This window comes from Gopherus evgoodei, chromosome 14, assembly GCF_007399415.2.
Source record: "Gopherus evgoodei ecotype Sinaloan lineage chromosome 14, rGopEvg1_v1.p, whole genome shotgun sequence".
Classification (NCBI taxonomy): Eukaryota; Metazoa; Chordata; order Testudines; family Testudinidae; genus Gopherus; species Gopherus evgoodei.
The window spans coordinates 26,650,102-26,666,484 of NC_044335.1; the positions used below are offsets into that span (position 1 = coordinate 26,650,102).

The following is a 16,383-nucleotide window of genomic DNA, read 5'->3' on the forward strand; positions in this document are numbered from 1 at the left end:
ATTACCCAATAGTTTAAATCAACTATGGGGATTCTCGTGACTGTCCTATAGCAGCTGTAGAGGGAAGAGAATGTGTGGCCTAATGTTTAGAATATAGGACTGGGAGTCAGTACTGCTGTTTTCTGTTACTGGTTCTGCCAGTGACTGTGTGTAACTTTGGGCAAATAATTTTTCTCTGTGCCTCAGCTTCTCTATCTTTAAAACAGGGATAAATAATACTGTCATGGTTCAGGGCAAGTGCACTTATATTTCCCCCTTATGGTCCAGCAAAGACATCCACTCTACACTCCCAGTGCCTCAGCCTTCATCTCTCTTGGTCAGAGATCCACATCTTTCTCCCTCCTGACAGGAACATTTCCAGGGTGCACAGTTCCCGGCCTAGATGGCAAGTATCCCAGCAAGTCAGACTGCCTAAATGGCAAGCATCTGCACTTTGCTTTCTCTCCAGAGGTTATAAACAGTGTAATTGCCACAGTTACAAGCCCTGTCTAAGCAAGCATATTTACTCTTAAGGTGAAAGCTTGACAGAGGAAACATGTTAAAAACAATAAAAGAAATTACAGACATGCCAATAAGCTTACTGGGGATCACCCCCAACTCCAACAAGAACTCTGGTAGGTGATCAGTTATTCAAACCTCACACAGGGGTTTTGTGGTGATAACTTCATAACAGCTTTTTTTATCAGAACAAGAACACATATGCATAGAAAGGTTAACCTTTCCTTTATATAGCTTGGGTCTTTGATAGGGTTGCCAACTCTTCAGGATTGTCCTGGAGTCTCCAGGAATTAAAGATTAATCTTTAATTAAAGATTATCAAAACCTCCAGGAATGATCTAACCAAAATTGGCAACTCAATTTTGATCTTCAGAGACCATGAATAGGTAATCAGTCAGACAGTGGTTCTTTCAGGGCTAGCTTTAAAAGGTTGGGTCTGGATGTGAAAATTTGCATGTTCCTCCCCCCCCCCGATATTTCCTAGGAAAGCCACTTAATTTTCAGAGGGGTAGCCGTGTTAGTCTGAATCTATAAAGCAGCAAAGAATCCTGTGGCACCTTATAGATGCATCTGACGAAGTGGGTATTCACCCACGAAAGCTCATGCTCCAAAACCTCTATTAGTCTGTAAGGTGCCACAGGATTCTTTGCTGCCACTTAATTTTGTTTGTCCTAAAAGTTCCCTCTTGCATGGCACATTGTTTAAAACAGTCCCTTGAAGCTCTGAACACTTCCCAGGGTATACACTGGCCATGTATCTCCCCTAGGGAGTTTACGTGCAATCCCACAATACATAAATTTTGCATTTATAATGCCATTGATCCCAAAGCTATTTAAACTTAATTCAGTATGATCTCCCAAAGATATTGCCATATCTCTCACAAATACTTCCTCCCCGGCAAACAATTGGTGCTGCCTGCCCTGTGGGCACCTGCTTGCAAAAGGTATCTTTTGGGAGGGATGGTTGGTGTCCAGTGGACAGGGATGGTGTTCCTGGCCATAGGCACTGGCTTCCCCTCTGCCCTAGTGGGTGCTTGACCCCCTCAGCTCCTGGTCCTGCCTCTGCCCTGCCTCTTCTCCCTCCCTCCTGGAAAGTCCTGAGCACCGCCAAACAGCTGTTAGGAAGTGCTGGGAGGGAGGGGGAGGAGTGGGGACACAGCATGCTGAGATGGGGGGGAAGGAGGCAAGGAGTGGGGAGCTTGGCTGCAGAGCACCCATTAATTTTTCCTCATGGGTGCTCCAACCTCAGAGCACCCATGGAGTCAGCCCTATAGAATCACAGAATATCAAGGTTGGAAGGAACCTCAGAAGGTCATCTAGTCCAACTCCCTGCTCAAAGCAGGACCAATCCCCAGACAGATTATTACCCCAAGTCCCTATAGCCCCCTCAAGGATTAAACTCACAACCGAGTTTAGCAGGTCACTGCTCAAACCACTGAGCTGTCCCTCCCTCTGTTTGCCAGAAGCTGGGTATGAGCAACAGGGGATGAATCACTGGATGATTACCCGTTCTGTTCATTCCCTCTGGGGCACCTGGCATTGGCCACTGTCGGTAGACAGGATTCTGGGCTAGATGGACCTTTGGTCTGACCCACTACAGCTGTTCTTCTGTTCTTACGTGCATTGAGGCCCTTGGAGGGGAGGTGCTAGAGGCTGGCAGGGGTAGTAGATCTGAGAAGCTGCTGTGGAGGGGTTAACCTGTGGCTATGCCCCACCCCAGACGGTATGGCTCCCCTGTATGGCATACAGCTCCCCAAAGGAGACCAGAAAGCATGGGAAGCACAAGAGGGACTGTGGGCTCTGCAGTGGGACATCTGCCCCCTATCCCCCTGCCGCTCCCCTCCCCCCTGTGGGAGAGGCCCCCCCCCTGCTCTTTCCCAAAGCCTCTCCCCCTCGTTCCCAAAGCCCCGCCCCATTCTGCTGCTTCTGTCTCCAGCTCTCAGGCCCCACCCTCCAGGGAATAGCAGCAACGCTTTTCAGCATGACCCCTCCCTCCTGCCGTAGGGAAGGAAACGGACCCTCCCCATCATGTGATAGAGGGCGGTCCGGCGTCAGCCCCTCCCCCTCCCCTCCTTGGCAGGAAGAGGTGTGATTGGCTGAGCCCAAGAGCCGGCCGTCACGTGCGCTGCTTCCCTTGCCGTGACCGCGGGGCTGAGGGCGGCGGGGCGGCCTGTGGTGGGGCCTAGGGAAGATGAGCGGCGCCCGGCGGAAGGAGGAGTCGCCGCCATCTCACCCGCAGCAGCACCTGGTGGCTAACGGCGGCGGCGCGCTGCGCGTCTCGGTGTGGGGCAAGGCGCTGCGGAGCGACTCCGCGTGGGAGGACAAGGTGCGGCCGGGGCCCGCGCGGGGTGGCCCGGCACGGCCCGGCCCGGCTTGGCTGGGCGGGGGGTGGAGCGCGTCTCCCCCCGCCCTCCCGGGCGCTGGGGGGCTGCTGCTGACTGCTGTGGGTGCTGGGGGAGGCTGCTGCTGCCTACTGGGGGGGTCACCCGCGGGTGCTGGGAGGGTGGGGGGGCTGCTGCCTACTGGGGGGGTCACCCGTGGGTGCTGGGAGGGTGGGGGGGCTGCTGCCGCCCGCTGAGGGGCACCTGTGGGTGCTGGGAGGGTTGGGGGGTGCTGGTGCTGCCCACCTCATGGGGTCACCCATGGGCAGTGGGAGGGTTGAGGATACTTCTACCCTCATGGGCTGGGGAAGCCCTTTTAAAAGTGTTTTTCTCTGGCATTTTTTTTTTTTTTGGCACATCCTTAGAAACTCTGTTTTGAGTATTTTTCAGAAATCAGGCTAGTCATTTCTTTCCTGTGAGACTAAAGCACAGAGACTTGGAATGAAATTGCAGTGCTCTGTGTTGGAGACAGTCTGTGTGCTGATTTCATAACTTTTCTTTAATAATTGGAGCTATAAAACTTCCCATGCAAGCAGCTAAAGGCATTTTTCAACCTACGCTGCTCTTTAGGATACTGTGAATTAATTTGTGCTCATTTAGGCCAGGTCTATGCCATGAGCTTATATTGGTATAACTATGTTGCTCAGAGGTGTGAAAAGTCCACACCCCTGAATGATGCAGTTATACCAACCTAACCAAAGCTGTTGACAGAAGGACTTATGTCAACATAGCTACTGCCTCTCAGGGCTGGTCCACACTATGGGGGGGAAATCGATCTTAGATCCGCAGCTTCAGCTACGTGAATAACGTAGCTGAAGTCGAATATCTAAGATCGGATTACTCACCCGTCCACACCGCGTGGGATTGATGTTCGCGGCTCTCCCTGTCGATTCCGGAACTTCATTGGGGTTGATGGAGTTCCGGAATCGATATAAGCACGCTCGGGGATCGATATATCGCGTCTAGATTAGACGCGATATATCGATCCCCGAGCAATCGATTTTAACCCGCCGATACGGCGGGTAGTTTGGACGTGGCCTCATAGAGGTGGCTTAACTATGTTGATGGGAGAAGTCTGCCATTGGCATAGTAACATCTTTTACTGAAGCACGTCGGTGGCACAGCTGCACCATTGCAACTGTGCCTCTGCTGCATTTTAAGTATAGACCTGTCTTGACTCTTATCAGTGAGCCATGTCTGATGAATGGTGTGAGCTGGAAGGAAGCTGAGATTTTTGGAATGATGCAGAAGCAGGTGAGGCACCTAACCTGAATAGGGTACCTAACATCACACACACACAAGCAATTTCATGTTTTGCATGTATAAAAAGGGAAGAAAAGAAATAGTTAAAATCTCTCCATGCACGTCTATTGCAATGAGATGTAGTTGTCGCTGTAGCTGTTTCAGTCCTATGATAGAGAAGGTGAGTGAGGTAATATCTTTTATTGAACCAGCTTCTATTTGTAATAGAGACAAGCATTTGAACCGCACAGACATGAAGAAGAACTCTGTGAGGCTTTGAAAGTTTGTCTCTCTCTCCAATAGAAGTTGGTTCAATAAAAGATACCACCATTCACAATAAGGATATGTAGGAATGTGTTAAGTATTGCATGGTGGTTTAGACTAGTTCTGAAACATGCAATGCTAATAAAAAATGTCAGTAGCTAGTCTACACTGGCCCTCCTACTGGTGTTGATAATGCTACAGCAGTGCTAGAAGAACAGTGGGTGGATTTCAGAAAACTTCTGGCATAGATGTAGCCTCTAGTGCAAGGATGGGCAAACTTTTTGGCCTGAGGGCTGCATTGTAAATTGTATAGAGGGCCAGTTAAGGGAGGGGGTCATGGCCTGGCCCCCCGGGACTCCTGCTCCATCCAACCTCGCCCACCATTCCCTGATGGCCCCCCCGGGACCCCTGCCCCATCCACACACCCCTGCTCCCTATCCACTGACGACCCCCAGACCCCTGCATCCCATCCAACTCCTCCTCTCATTCCTGACTGCCCCCCCCCCCCGGGACTCCTGCCCCATCCAACCCCCTCCTTCTCCCTGTACCCTGACTGCCCCCTGCTGCCCCACCCATCCCCCTCCTTCCTGACTGCCCCCCCCATCTGTTCCCCCATTCCTCCCCTGACCGCCAGGACCCCTATCCACAGCCCTGCCCCCTGACCACCTCCCAAACTCCCCTGCCCATTATCCAACCCCCTCCCCCAGCTCCCTTCCCCCTTACCACGCTGCCTGGCGATGCTACAGCCACGCTGCCCAGCTGGAGCCAGGCCATGCCGCCATCACCATGTAGCACAGAGACTGGGGTCAGGCTGGGCTCTGCAGCTGCGCTGCCCCGGGAGCTCACAGCCCTGCTGCCCAGAGCATTGCACCAGTGGCAGGGCGAGCTGAGGCTGTGGGGGAGGGGGAACAGTGGGGGAGCAGCCAGAGGCTAGCCTCCTGGGCCGGACAGGATGGTCCTGTGGGCCAGATGTGGCACGCGGGCCATAGTTTACCCACCTCTGCTTTAGTGCTTGCTGTAGACTTGTCTAGGCTTAAAAACACTTGCTGGCAGTAGTGGTATATTGGCAGACCCCTCTAGTGGAAAGAGAGCTTGTACTAGCAAAAGTTACTTTGTCAGTGTAACTTAAACCAGGTACCTGAACAGGGTAGTCTGTACAGGCAGAAAGCCTTCTTTGCTGGTATGATTGTGTCTACCTTAGGACACAGCTATGTCAGTCGAAGTGGGGAAAAATTGCACTCCTGACTGGCATAACTGTACTGTCAAATTTTTAAACTGTAGACCAGACCTAAGGGTAGATGAGTTTCATTTGGTCACATGAACCACCTCTACTGCAGAAATAGACAGTTCTCCTGTAATTTATGTAAAACAAATCATTTAAACTTTCTCTGCCTTAATTCTCTATCTGTAGTAAATGAGAGTAATACCTTCCTACCTCATAGGAGTGCTGTGAGGATGAACTTTTCATCTGTGAGGTGCTCAGATACTGTGTTGGTGATATAAGTAGATCTACAGCTTCCTTTTGCTTTGCACTCTGCCTGTACTGTCACCTTGTGAGTGTCCCAAGTGAATACAACTCCATATTCTCAGTGCAGTTGCCCCTTTCATGTCAATCATTTGTTTAGACTGCTGGTTTAAAAGGGTTATTTGCTCCTGTTGTTCAGATCTTAGAATGTAGCTGGTTACAAATGTTCAGTGTGAGTTCTACAACTTAAGTATTTAGAGGACCAAAGTCTACTCTGTTACACTAGTATAAATCCAGAGTACACAGTGCACCACAGTTAACTCTGGATTTATACAAAGGTAACTGAGAGCAGGATTCAGCTCATTGACTCTGTTTTAGAGTTAAATCAGATTTCTACCTGCACAATCCAAAAATCAAAGCTAGGAATAAGCCAAAGGAAACACCCAAATGTTAGTTATCTCTTGTAAGATGATGGTCATCCAGCTGTGCTATTTGGGGAGTAACACAGCGTAACTGGTGAATCTGAGGGCAGGTCTAAGCTACTGCTGCCCGTCGATCTAAGCTATGCAATTTGTGTTATGTTAGTAGCATAACTCAAGTTGATGTAGCTTAGATCTACTTACCGCAGGGTTCACACTACGCTGTGTTGACGGGAGATGCTCTTCCACCTCTCATTAGAGGCGGAGTACAGAAATTGATGGGAGAGTGTTCTCCCATCAATTGAGCATGTCTTCACTAGACCCACTAAATTGATGCCACTGCATGGATTGCAGCAGTGCTCCATAGTGAGGACAAGCCCTGAGTGTCTGTCATGCTGTCATGGCTTAATTTTCTGTATTTTTTTTCAAATTATAAAGGTCATGGCTACTCAATTCATTGTGATTTTCTTTCAGCTTTCATTAAAACAACACATTAAGGCCTGGATTCTCCAAAATGGATGCATATACCTGACTTTAAGCACATAAAATTGTTCTGCTGAAGTCACTGGAATTACTTGCATGTGTAAATTAAGTTCCGCATATGTGTTTGCAGAGTCAGAGCTGTGATCTTCCAAATAGGAGCAGAGCATAAATAATGCAGGGCTGCCTTCGTAACTTGGAGAGTAGTTATTTTCTGTTTTTATAAAGTTGTATTTGGAGATTACAGAAAACCTGTAAAACCATGTCATTTAGGCATGTTACACATGCCTATTAAAATAAGCCTTAGTATCATTTTATATTTTTTAAAAAATCAGTATTAATATTTTTTTTCTATTTGAATCAGATACTTTTTTTAGCAATTTAAAAAAATAATACATTTGGAAGAATGTGAGCCATGATTTTTAGCTGAAATTGTGACATTTTTGCATTTCTTGCTACAAGCGAGCTGTGACTCCGAACTTTTTGTTGTAACAACGCAATCAGCAGGGCAACGGCTTGAGTTTTCAGTGCTGTCTGTCAGTCATTGTGCAAATAAAAAGACTTCTCTGAGGTGCCACTGCCAACACGGCAAAGGAGTCAGAGCTCTTGCGGATGCTGCCACGTTTGAGTCACCTGAGCATCTTTCCTCTGTGTGCAAATGTTTCTTTGAAAAAAAAACTCTGAACTTGATAGAAGGTGAATTAATGAAGATTGCGTCATTCAAATAAGAAATATTGAGCTTTTTGGAGAAATTGACTTCTATATAACATCAATGCATGGAGAGAGGATGTTAAGGCATTAATTTACCTGTTTGGCTTCAAACAAGCTGAGATGCTGGGAAGTGTGGAAACCCGAACTACCTTGTACAAGCCGATAATAAAAATTCTGTAGGCCAAATTCTGTCCTAAATTATGCTAGTGCTCGTATTTGAGAGCAGAATTGAATTTTGATTTGAAGTATGTGGCAGAATAGAATACAAGCGTTCTTAGCTTCATGAGCTCTGCAAGGAGAACAGGAATAGAACTGTCACTCAGCTATTCAAGTATGGCTCTATATACCGACATGGGATGCAGTTTAAGTAGGTGCCATTTTTAGTCTCTTTGGAATAGAATTGAACTTTAAATCTTTTTTCATAACTGATTCTCCCCCTCCCGCTTTTTTTAATAGTCCCATGGAGACTCAAAATCTTCCCTTGTTGATGATGGTTTTTTATCTCCATGATTCATTCATACCTGTTTCTGTCATTTGTGGTGTGCTTGAGAGTTCTGATTTTCTGGCAACATTTGTTTGTGGGTGATGGGAAAGAACTCAAGAATGATGTAGCCTTTTAAACTGGTAAAAAATATAAATAGCTGAAAAGTTGGAGCTTTGAACATTTTTAGTATCTAATTCTAAAACAAATGGACTAAATATCTGTTCTCTGTGTGTCCCACCAGTGGGAGAACTGTAAACTGAAGCCAGAATTTAGAAGAGGAGAGAGGGATGGGATCCATCTAGTGCTGTTAGCTACTTTCAAATACTTTTATATATAGTGACTTAAAATATTTTTTCTTTTGAAAAGCAATCTGTGTTCAGAGCCTTGATTTTTTTTTCCAAGTTAGTTGCATGAGGGGTTCTTATAAATGTTTTATCTAAACTAGATATTGTATGTGAGATATCAAACTGCTGTTTTTTCTCTCTCCTCAGGATGAGTTTTTAGACGTGATCTATTGGTTCCGACAGATCATTGCAGTTATTTTGGGAGTCATCTGGGGAGTAGTTCCACTGAAAGGATTTGTGGGAATAGCAATGTAAGGTTTGTTTCTTTCTTATCTGACGTGGGTTTTTGTTTTTTTTTCAGATGTGGAGGTCACAATATCTGTAGTCTGTTTTTAAAAAGGCAAAGCAGTGGGGTGCTAGCAATGCATTAAAGTCTGACATTTCCTCTAAATACTGTATCATAGTCCAAAGGATGAATCATGTGATTTCATGAGCCAATTGGCACCTGTAACTCTTTCCTCCATCCCCTATTCTGAATAGTTTTTTCACTTTAAAAACAACTCGGACTTACTGGAGAAATGTCCAATGTCTGTCTTTTAGAGCAGTGATTCTGAATATTTTCCATACCATGATGCCTTTTCCCCATACTGGGACCCCCTCCGTCCTATGTAACTGGGATCTGTATGGGAAAGGCAGGGTGGTTACGAACCTGATAATTGTTTGCAGCTTCCAAGCTGAGTACCCTTGTTGTAGAATGTGTTCTGTACAGTCCCACTAGGGATGTTTGTTCCTTTTGAAATCAAAAAGGTGTCTCCAAAACAGTAGAAAATGTAAACTATAACAAGCAAGACATCATTCTTGGGGGGCTTCTGCTGTTCTCTCATCCCTTTCATGAGAGATACTATTTTACCAAAATCTGTACCTTCAATATCATTGTAAGAGGAAGGGGCATCCAAAACTAACTTTTTTTTATTTATATCCATGCATATGTATAATAAAACCTCTAATCTGCCTACATGTATAGGATCCTTGTTCCCGTCTTAGTAAAGACATCACAGTATTATAGTGAGCAAACGAATTAATTAAAAATGTTATAAAAGGGTTTGGAAAGTTTACCAGCCACCCATGAGTTAAAGGACCAAGCCAGCTTGACAGAAGTAAATATAGGAAAAGAGAAGGGCACCAGAGGCGGTGCTCTAGGTGTTGAAGCGGAGGAGTACTGGGATTTCATATTGGGTTCTGTCCCTCAGTTCTGATGGGGGACTCCATATTTCTATCTGCCTGTGGCTAGTTGATGTCTTTAAAAACTTAAACCTTTACACCCCTCCAAGTTCTGGAAAGGAAGTTTTCTGTCTCCCTCTTTCTCTCAGACATCTTAGCTGCTGCAGGAGGGCAAAGGGAAAGAAGGTAGTCTCTGGTTCTCTACACTTTCAGACTGTTTTTGACCACAGAGGTCTTCTCCAGTGCCTGCTTCTGCTGGTGCTCATATTTTTCCCCAGCACCAGCAGTGTGATGTTGATACAATTCTGGAGAGTTGTATTGTTGCTCACATGGTTCATAATAGTAGCACTGAATCTGACTAGTCTTGTTAATACCATTGCGAAACCGCCTGGGAAAGCTCCGAGCAGCAGAGACATTGAAGCTTTTTGCAGACTCTGGAAGAAAACACTGTATCATTTTGCGTCTTGAAAATTATCTTCACCACTCTTAGGGCTAGAAACACTTTTTGTGTTACTGAAACCTTAAATTCTGCAAAAATTGAGGAGTAAGAGCCCCAGGAAAAACGTTATATTAACCACTGGAGACCTTGTTTTTCAGTTCCTGTTATAAATAGTTAAAACTAAACTACAGTAACAACAGATGAGAAATACTGTGTTCTTGCTTGTGTTCACTTACAAGTTCAGTGTGTCTTCCAGTTGTTTGTGTAAATGAGTTCCCGTGTGGAAGGTTATCAAAGTAACTGAAGCTGATATTTGGTAAACAGTGGAATCTTCCACACTGGAGAGCTTGTGTTTAACAGTTTCCTAATGTGCCAGAAACATTTAATGCAACTACAACTATTGTGGTTTCTCTGGTAAATGTTGTGCATCCATTTGGCACAGAGCTCCAGGCTTTTCCCACCCTCCTCCTTTCATCCCACACAACTCTCCTTGCAAGAAGTGCACTGTTTGAAGGCAAGTTTTCACTTCCCAGATTGTCCCAATCCTGAGTCTCTTGAGGCCAGATTTAACGCTGCACTGGAGCTTGTGAGATCTCTGGGACAGGCTGATGGGTGCCCAAAGTTACACCGCAGCTGCGGTGGCCCTTAGCACTGGCCAGGAGCACAGAATGTCCAGGGTACAGATCTACCCAGGCTGCATCAGATCTCCCCTCTGGCCTGTCCAGGCCTGTCTCCGTGTTGCACCTGATTGTAGGGATCCCCTTCACACTAGCCTAGAAGGCAATAAAGTGTGGTCACAGGGGAGCAGCAGATTGGGCCCTGGGTGTTTTAGGGTGAGATGAGCTTTGTTAGACTTGGGTTTAGTTAATTGGTGCTGAGACCAAGAGTCTGATACTGTATTTAAGTCCCTGGGTTTTAGCTTTTATGCTGCTGATCTCCTGAGCATTTAACTACCAGTCCCTGCCTATAGGGCCACAAATCTGTACTCTACTGACAGTGTGTGATGGCAGTAATCTTAGGCTTGGATAAGAACTCATTTCCTGCTACAACTATATGAAGCCAGACTGTAGATGCACTTGTAGATCCGGCACTTGACAGGATGGGAAAAAAGGTGGGTAGAGTTAACATTCCCTGCACTGGAGAGAATCTGCTCTTATGTGCTTTCTTTCCAGAAGGCAGAAGAGTTTGAACTGGAGCCTCTAGCAAGCTGGGGACAGGAGAACAACATCCTACTTGTTGGCTGTAATGTTGATTAGATCATTAGATGGTTTTATCCTGTAATTTGGAAATGATGGCTCCTAATATCTTTGTCCCCAGATTCTGCCTGATCAACGCTGGCGTCCTGTACCTCTATTTTAGTAGCTTTCAGCAGATAGACGAGGAGGAGTATGGAGGCACATGGGAGCTAACGAAAGAAGGATTCATGACATCGTTTGCACTGTTTTTGGTAATTCCCTCCTCCCCGCTTCCTTTCCAGTTGCTCCAGTTACCGTCTGTGGAGCAGTAGTGATGAGATGTGAGTGAGTAGGAACATGCCATGGAATCCTAGGTAAGGGAGGGCTAAGGGGCAGAAACTTCACAGCAAGGGGAAAGGCTGTACTCTAGCTGTCGTAAGGTCACTTAGTTCTTAGTGCTCCCCCTCTCTCCAGCATACAGATGAGACACAACTAGGGGAGGTTACCATCACTTTGGAGGATAGAGTTAAAATTCAGAGGGATCTTGATAAATTGGAAAACTGAACTGCAGACAACAAAATGAATCCAACAGAGACAAATGTAAGGTGTTACACTTAAGGAAGAAAAGGTAAATGCACAAATAGAGAAAGATAACTGGCTTGGCATTAGTACTGCTGAGAAGAATCTGGGGATTATGGTGGATCACAACCTCAACACGAGCTCTACTCAGTGCTGGTTCGGTCTTGGCTGGAGTACTGTGTCCAGTTTTGGTCACCAGTGTGTAGAAAGGATGTAGAGAAACAGGAAAGGATCCAGAAGTGAGCAGTAAAGATCAAAGGGATGGAATGCAAGCCATCTGAGCAAAGACTGTAGGAAGTGGGTATCTTTAGTTTGGAAAAGGAGATTAAAGGGGGACATGGTAGCAGCCTTCAAATACTTGAAAGGCTGCCATAAAAAACATGAAGAAAAGTTGTTCTTGCCACAGAGGGCAGGGCAAGAGGCAGTGGATTCAAACCACATCAGATTTAGATTAAATCTCAAGAAATATTTCCTAACTGTAAGAACAGTGGGACAATGGAACAGGGAGGTTGTGGAAGCTCTTTCACTGGAGGTTTTCAAAAGAAGCCTGGGTAGCCATGTGTCTTGGATGGTGTAGACACAACAAATCCTGCATTTTGGCAGGGGATTTGACTAGACCCGTCTAACCCTATGGTTCATGATGATGCAACTTTATTTTTAAAATCTGCTCCCCATCTCCATCAGGGTGTAATCTAGAGCCATGGCATTTGTTGTTTTGAATTCACTGCTCTTATCTTTCAGGGTCTCTGCTATGACTCGGTAATATTGCACCTTTTAAAGCATTCCCTCCCCTCCTCCCCCCAAATACCTGTGATCCCATTTGGAGCTGTTTTGAAGCTGGCATAGATTCTTTGGTGGCACTTCAGCATGGGGCATGTAGGACTCCAAGCCAATCAGATGGCAGACTGCACCAGTCTGTGGTATGTGACATTCCTTATAGCTGTCCGCAGTGGCCCCAAAGTTGAATTTTAGTTTCCTGTCCAGTAGAGGCCTCTTACTGAAAACAGTGAAGGATTTCTGATGGTAAAAATGACTTACCCCCTTGGAGTTGCACCTTGGATTCTGTTTGTGCTTGTTCTCTAGCACCACTCACAGCACTAGCATGGCTTATTGAAAAATTCATTCTTTTTTGTGATAAGGGGGAGGGCGGTAAATGTTTGAAACCTTTCCACAGGGGCTTGATTAACCTTCACGTTCTCTCCTTGTTTGTCCCCTCTTCAGGTTGTTTGGATAATCTTTTACACTGCCATTCACTACGACTGACAGTCTGCAGTCCTTGCCTCCCATTCCGGTGTTCAATAAATCCAAGAACATTTTAATAAATCAGAGCCCGTAATGGACTGGTGGGAGATGAAAATCAGCCATCTTTTCGTACCAGTGGTTCGAGGAGCCTGGAACAGCCCCAGCTCCCCTAATCGAGAAGCAAGTCCGTCTTGATTTTATACAAGCGTTGCTTATTGGAACTTTTTTAAAAGCCATCACAATTTTTGAAAACAGTTCAAGACTATTCAACTTTTGAACTTTTTCCATGACTTTAGCACACAGGAGGTTGTTACAGTTATTGAATAAAGGGTGAATCTGTTAATTTCATTTGTGTAAATTACCTCACCCTCTGGATGAAATCTGTCTTTAAATTGTGACTTGTCTTCCATTGTTGTCCTTCAGACATACAGTTTTAAAACAGCAGTCACTTTAAGGTACTGTCAGTGGAGAACACTGCAGCATTCAAGTAGTACATGGAATTCAATGGTTGCCCTTGGCTTCTTTGAAGATAATTAAAGATGTGATTTATTTGAGTAAAATGACTATTGTTATATATTTTTTTAAAATTAAGAATCATTTGATCACCAGAATTTTCAAATGCTCTTGGCTAAAGACATTGATTTTTAAATAATTTTGCTGGGGAGAGTTAAAGTGATCTGCTTTGGGAATGTTTAACTTGTAAACAGTGTTCATCATGCTTAGGACCTCCATCTAGTCCAGATGGCTACTAACTCAGTTCCCGGAGCCTACCTCAGAGTTCAGTAGTCTAGATGGACAAAATAATTCCAGAGGCATTCTTTTAAATGTCTGAATTTAACTGCTTAAAATCTTAAATTTTTTAATAGTGTGTGTATATATAAGTTAACGGGATTCCAGTTCTCGTCATCGACAAATGCAGGAGACTAAAAATAAGTAGAATTGAGGCAGCTAATTTCAGGATGCAGAATTACTAACTCTTCTTTAAAAGAGGCATTTTCCCAAGGGCGGACGGCCTCCGGATTTCAGAGTTGGGCTCTTCATGATACTGAGCAAAGCACCATCTAATCCAGACATTGCTGAGCTATCCCGTCAGTTTTGAGCTACTCCTGGGTGTTGCCACAGAGGTAAGCTGGGGGCTGTTTACTTCTCTAAAATGCTTAATTATGTATCTTTTCACAACTTGTATTGACAGCGGTAACATGCATAGTTCTGCCTACGCAGTTATCTTCAGGAAGCAGTGCCACTGTGTGGTTTGGTTGTAGAATAGTCCCTGTTGTTCTAACCTATAGTTCCGATAAACTGGAGGAAGGTTTGTACCAAGATTGTCTTATGGTGAGAATTCGACCTACTTTTAATAATCTCTTGTTGAAATCCTGCATTGTTTCCTTGTCCCTCTCTTCTGAAAGCTCAAGAGCCCAGAATTCGTAGGCTTGCATATAAAGTTAGGCACCTAAATAACTGTTTTCAGTGCTGAAAGTAGGAAAGTTTCCCATTCATTTCCCCCCCCCCCAAACTTTAATAGGGAGGATATCTACTTTGGGAAGGGAAATATGGTTAACCATTAGTCCTGGTGAGCTGTGGAAAGAGGAGCTGAGGCTTGCTGCTATAGCAGTCTGAGTTGCCAGTTTAAAAAGTGGATGATCTCATGCAGACTCCTAAACATGCTACTCTTGTGTGTGTTAGATTTAAACTCTGCTATGATTTTCTCCTCCTCAGCTGTAAGCATTAATTTCCTTTGAGAAATGCCCTGTCCACTAGTTTTATTCTTTGCTATCATCATAAGGTTGTGTGTCTCCTTAGTTATTCCCACCCATCAATAAAATCATTGTATACTTGAAAGCAATCTATTAAATAATGTCACCCGACTAACCAGTTGTGTGGCTTCTATCCTCTGTCTTCTCAGTATTATAAAATATTGGGAGCATGGGGCTTTTTTTAATACCCTTATTTGTGACCACTAATCTTGATCTGGAGCCCATCATGTATAATTTTGTCTCTTGGATCTGTGTCACAGGGTTGACATATACCCTCCAGAGGGGCAAGGCGGCCACTGGGATTTAAAGCCTCATCTTCACTGATAATGAAATGAGAACTGACCATTTCCCTCCCTGCAAGCCTTGCGTCCCTGTAGCACACTGGTTCTTGCACTGTGGTTGGCAAGCTCTGGTGGCACATTGGAGCTGGGCACAGAAGCGCTGTGGGAGCCGTGCAGCCTAGGTTCTCTGTAAGTTTGTTTGTGCAATATGTTTGTGACTCCGTGCACCACTATAAAACTTGCATCGTGTAAATTGGTGCATAGCTATCCTTGACCCTATGAACTGTCCCTTTTTATCATCCTGAGTGGAGAAGACAGGAGCTGGAGAGAATGATGCTGCCCATCTCCTTACCTTGCTGTTGGACTGAGTGAGATCTAAAGCACTTCATCTGGCCCCCATCACTGTGGTACTAGAGCACCTTCTAGTCTTTAGTGTAAGTATCCTCACAGCACTCCGGTGAGGTAGAGCAGTGCTATTATCCCTGTCCTACAGATGGGTACCGAGCACAGAGATGCTAAGTGACTTGCCCAAGGTCACACAGAAGTCTGTGGCAGAGTAGGGAACTGAGCCTGGGTGTCTCATGCTACCCTAACCACTGGCCCATCCTGACCACTGTTTCTCCATTTAAAAAATGTACTGTTTTCAGCTCTGTGGCATTTCTTTGTTTTAATCTCTTTTGGTGGCTAAAACTGGGTTGAATTGCCCTGTGGAAGGGCCAACAGGCCACTGCAGCAGTCAGATAGGACTTCATGGAGGTAATAAAACAGGCTGGTTTTACTGTAAAAGACGTTTCTGGCTCCTGGGTTGGAGGGCATCTGAAAGTGCAGGTAAAAAGGCTCCAGTTACTGAAGTTGTAATTACAACTGGCCCTTTGCGTGGGATGCCATTGGATTTAACTTTTGAGTGAACATAACTAACTGTCATGGCAACTTACTTTGGAACCCAAGAATTGGCCAGTGAATGCTCATGGTAAAAGTGCGGTAAACATTGGAAGGGATTTTTATGAAGCCTTCTGGTTTGACTTTTCAAAGTGAAATAGATACAGAAACATGATGTGTAAAAATACAACCATGACTGAGACAGATACAGTCCTGAGTGTTCAAACCCCAGTGGACTTAAATGTATTATAGGGTTATTCCTTTCAGGAAGGGGAGATGCTTGGGGACAGTAGCTGCAATCTATCTTGGTGCAGTGTTCTCCAACGGCTAGAGCTAGAAGGCAGACAAGCTAGGTCCTATTGCCAATTCTTGATGATTAAAAGCTCATTTTTTGGTGCAGTTCAGGGTGTAAAGATGGAGAGGCCTTCCCCAGAAAGTTGAAAGATGAACAAGAATGCCCTGAGTGACCCAGAGGATGGTGTGGGAGGAGATGGAAGATTTAAAGGAGGAAGTGTGGAGGCCTGGAGCACTGGGCAAGGGGAGTCAGTCTGGCCATAGAGGACAGCCTGGAGAAGATCAGAGTGGG

General features: G+C 45.3%; 1 protein-coding gene across 1 annotated transcript; it reads left to right on the plus strand.

Annotated features, from left to right (window-relative positions):
• Positions 1–2,630: 2,630 nt before the first annotated feature.
• RAB5IF (RAB5 interacting factor) lies at positions 2,631–13,446 on the plus strand. The gene is made up of 4 exons (XM_030533340.1): positions 2,631–2,823; positions 8,435–8,538; positions 11,205–11,334; positions 12,863–13,446. The coding sequence occupies exons 1-4, from the start codon at positions 2,689–2,691 to the stop codon at positions 12,902–12,904; spliced, it is 411 nt and encodes a 136-aa protein (XP_030389200.1). The 5' UTR covers positions 2,631–2,688; the 3' UTR covers positions 12,905–13,446.
• Positions 13,447–16,383: the final 2,937 nt, after the last annotated feature.

Bases quoted from the DNA above. Each gene is read 5' to 3' on its own strand.
- RAB5IF (XM_030533340.1), top strand. From the start codon at position 2,689: ATGAGCGGCGCCCGGCGGAAGGAGGAGTCGCCGCCATCTCACCCGCAG. The intron at 2,824-8,434 runs GTGCGGCCGGGG...CTCTCTCCTCAG, and splicing joins ACTCCGCGTGGGAGGACAAG to GATGAGTTTTTAGACGTGAT. The intron at 8,539-11,204 runs GTAAGGTTTGTT...CTTTGTCCCCAG, and splicing joins GGATTTGTGGGAATAGCAAT to ATTCTGCCTGATCAACGCTG.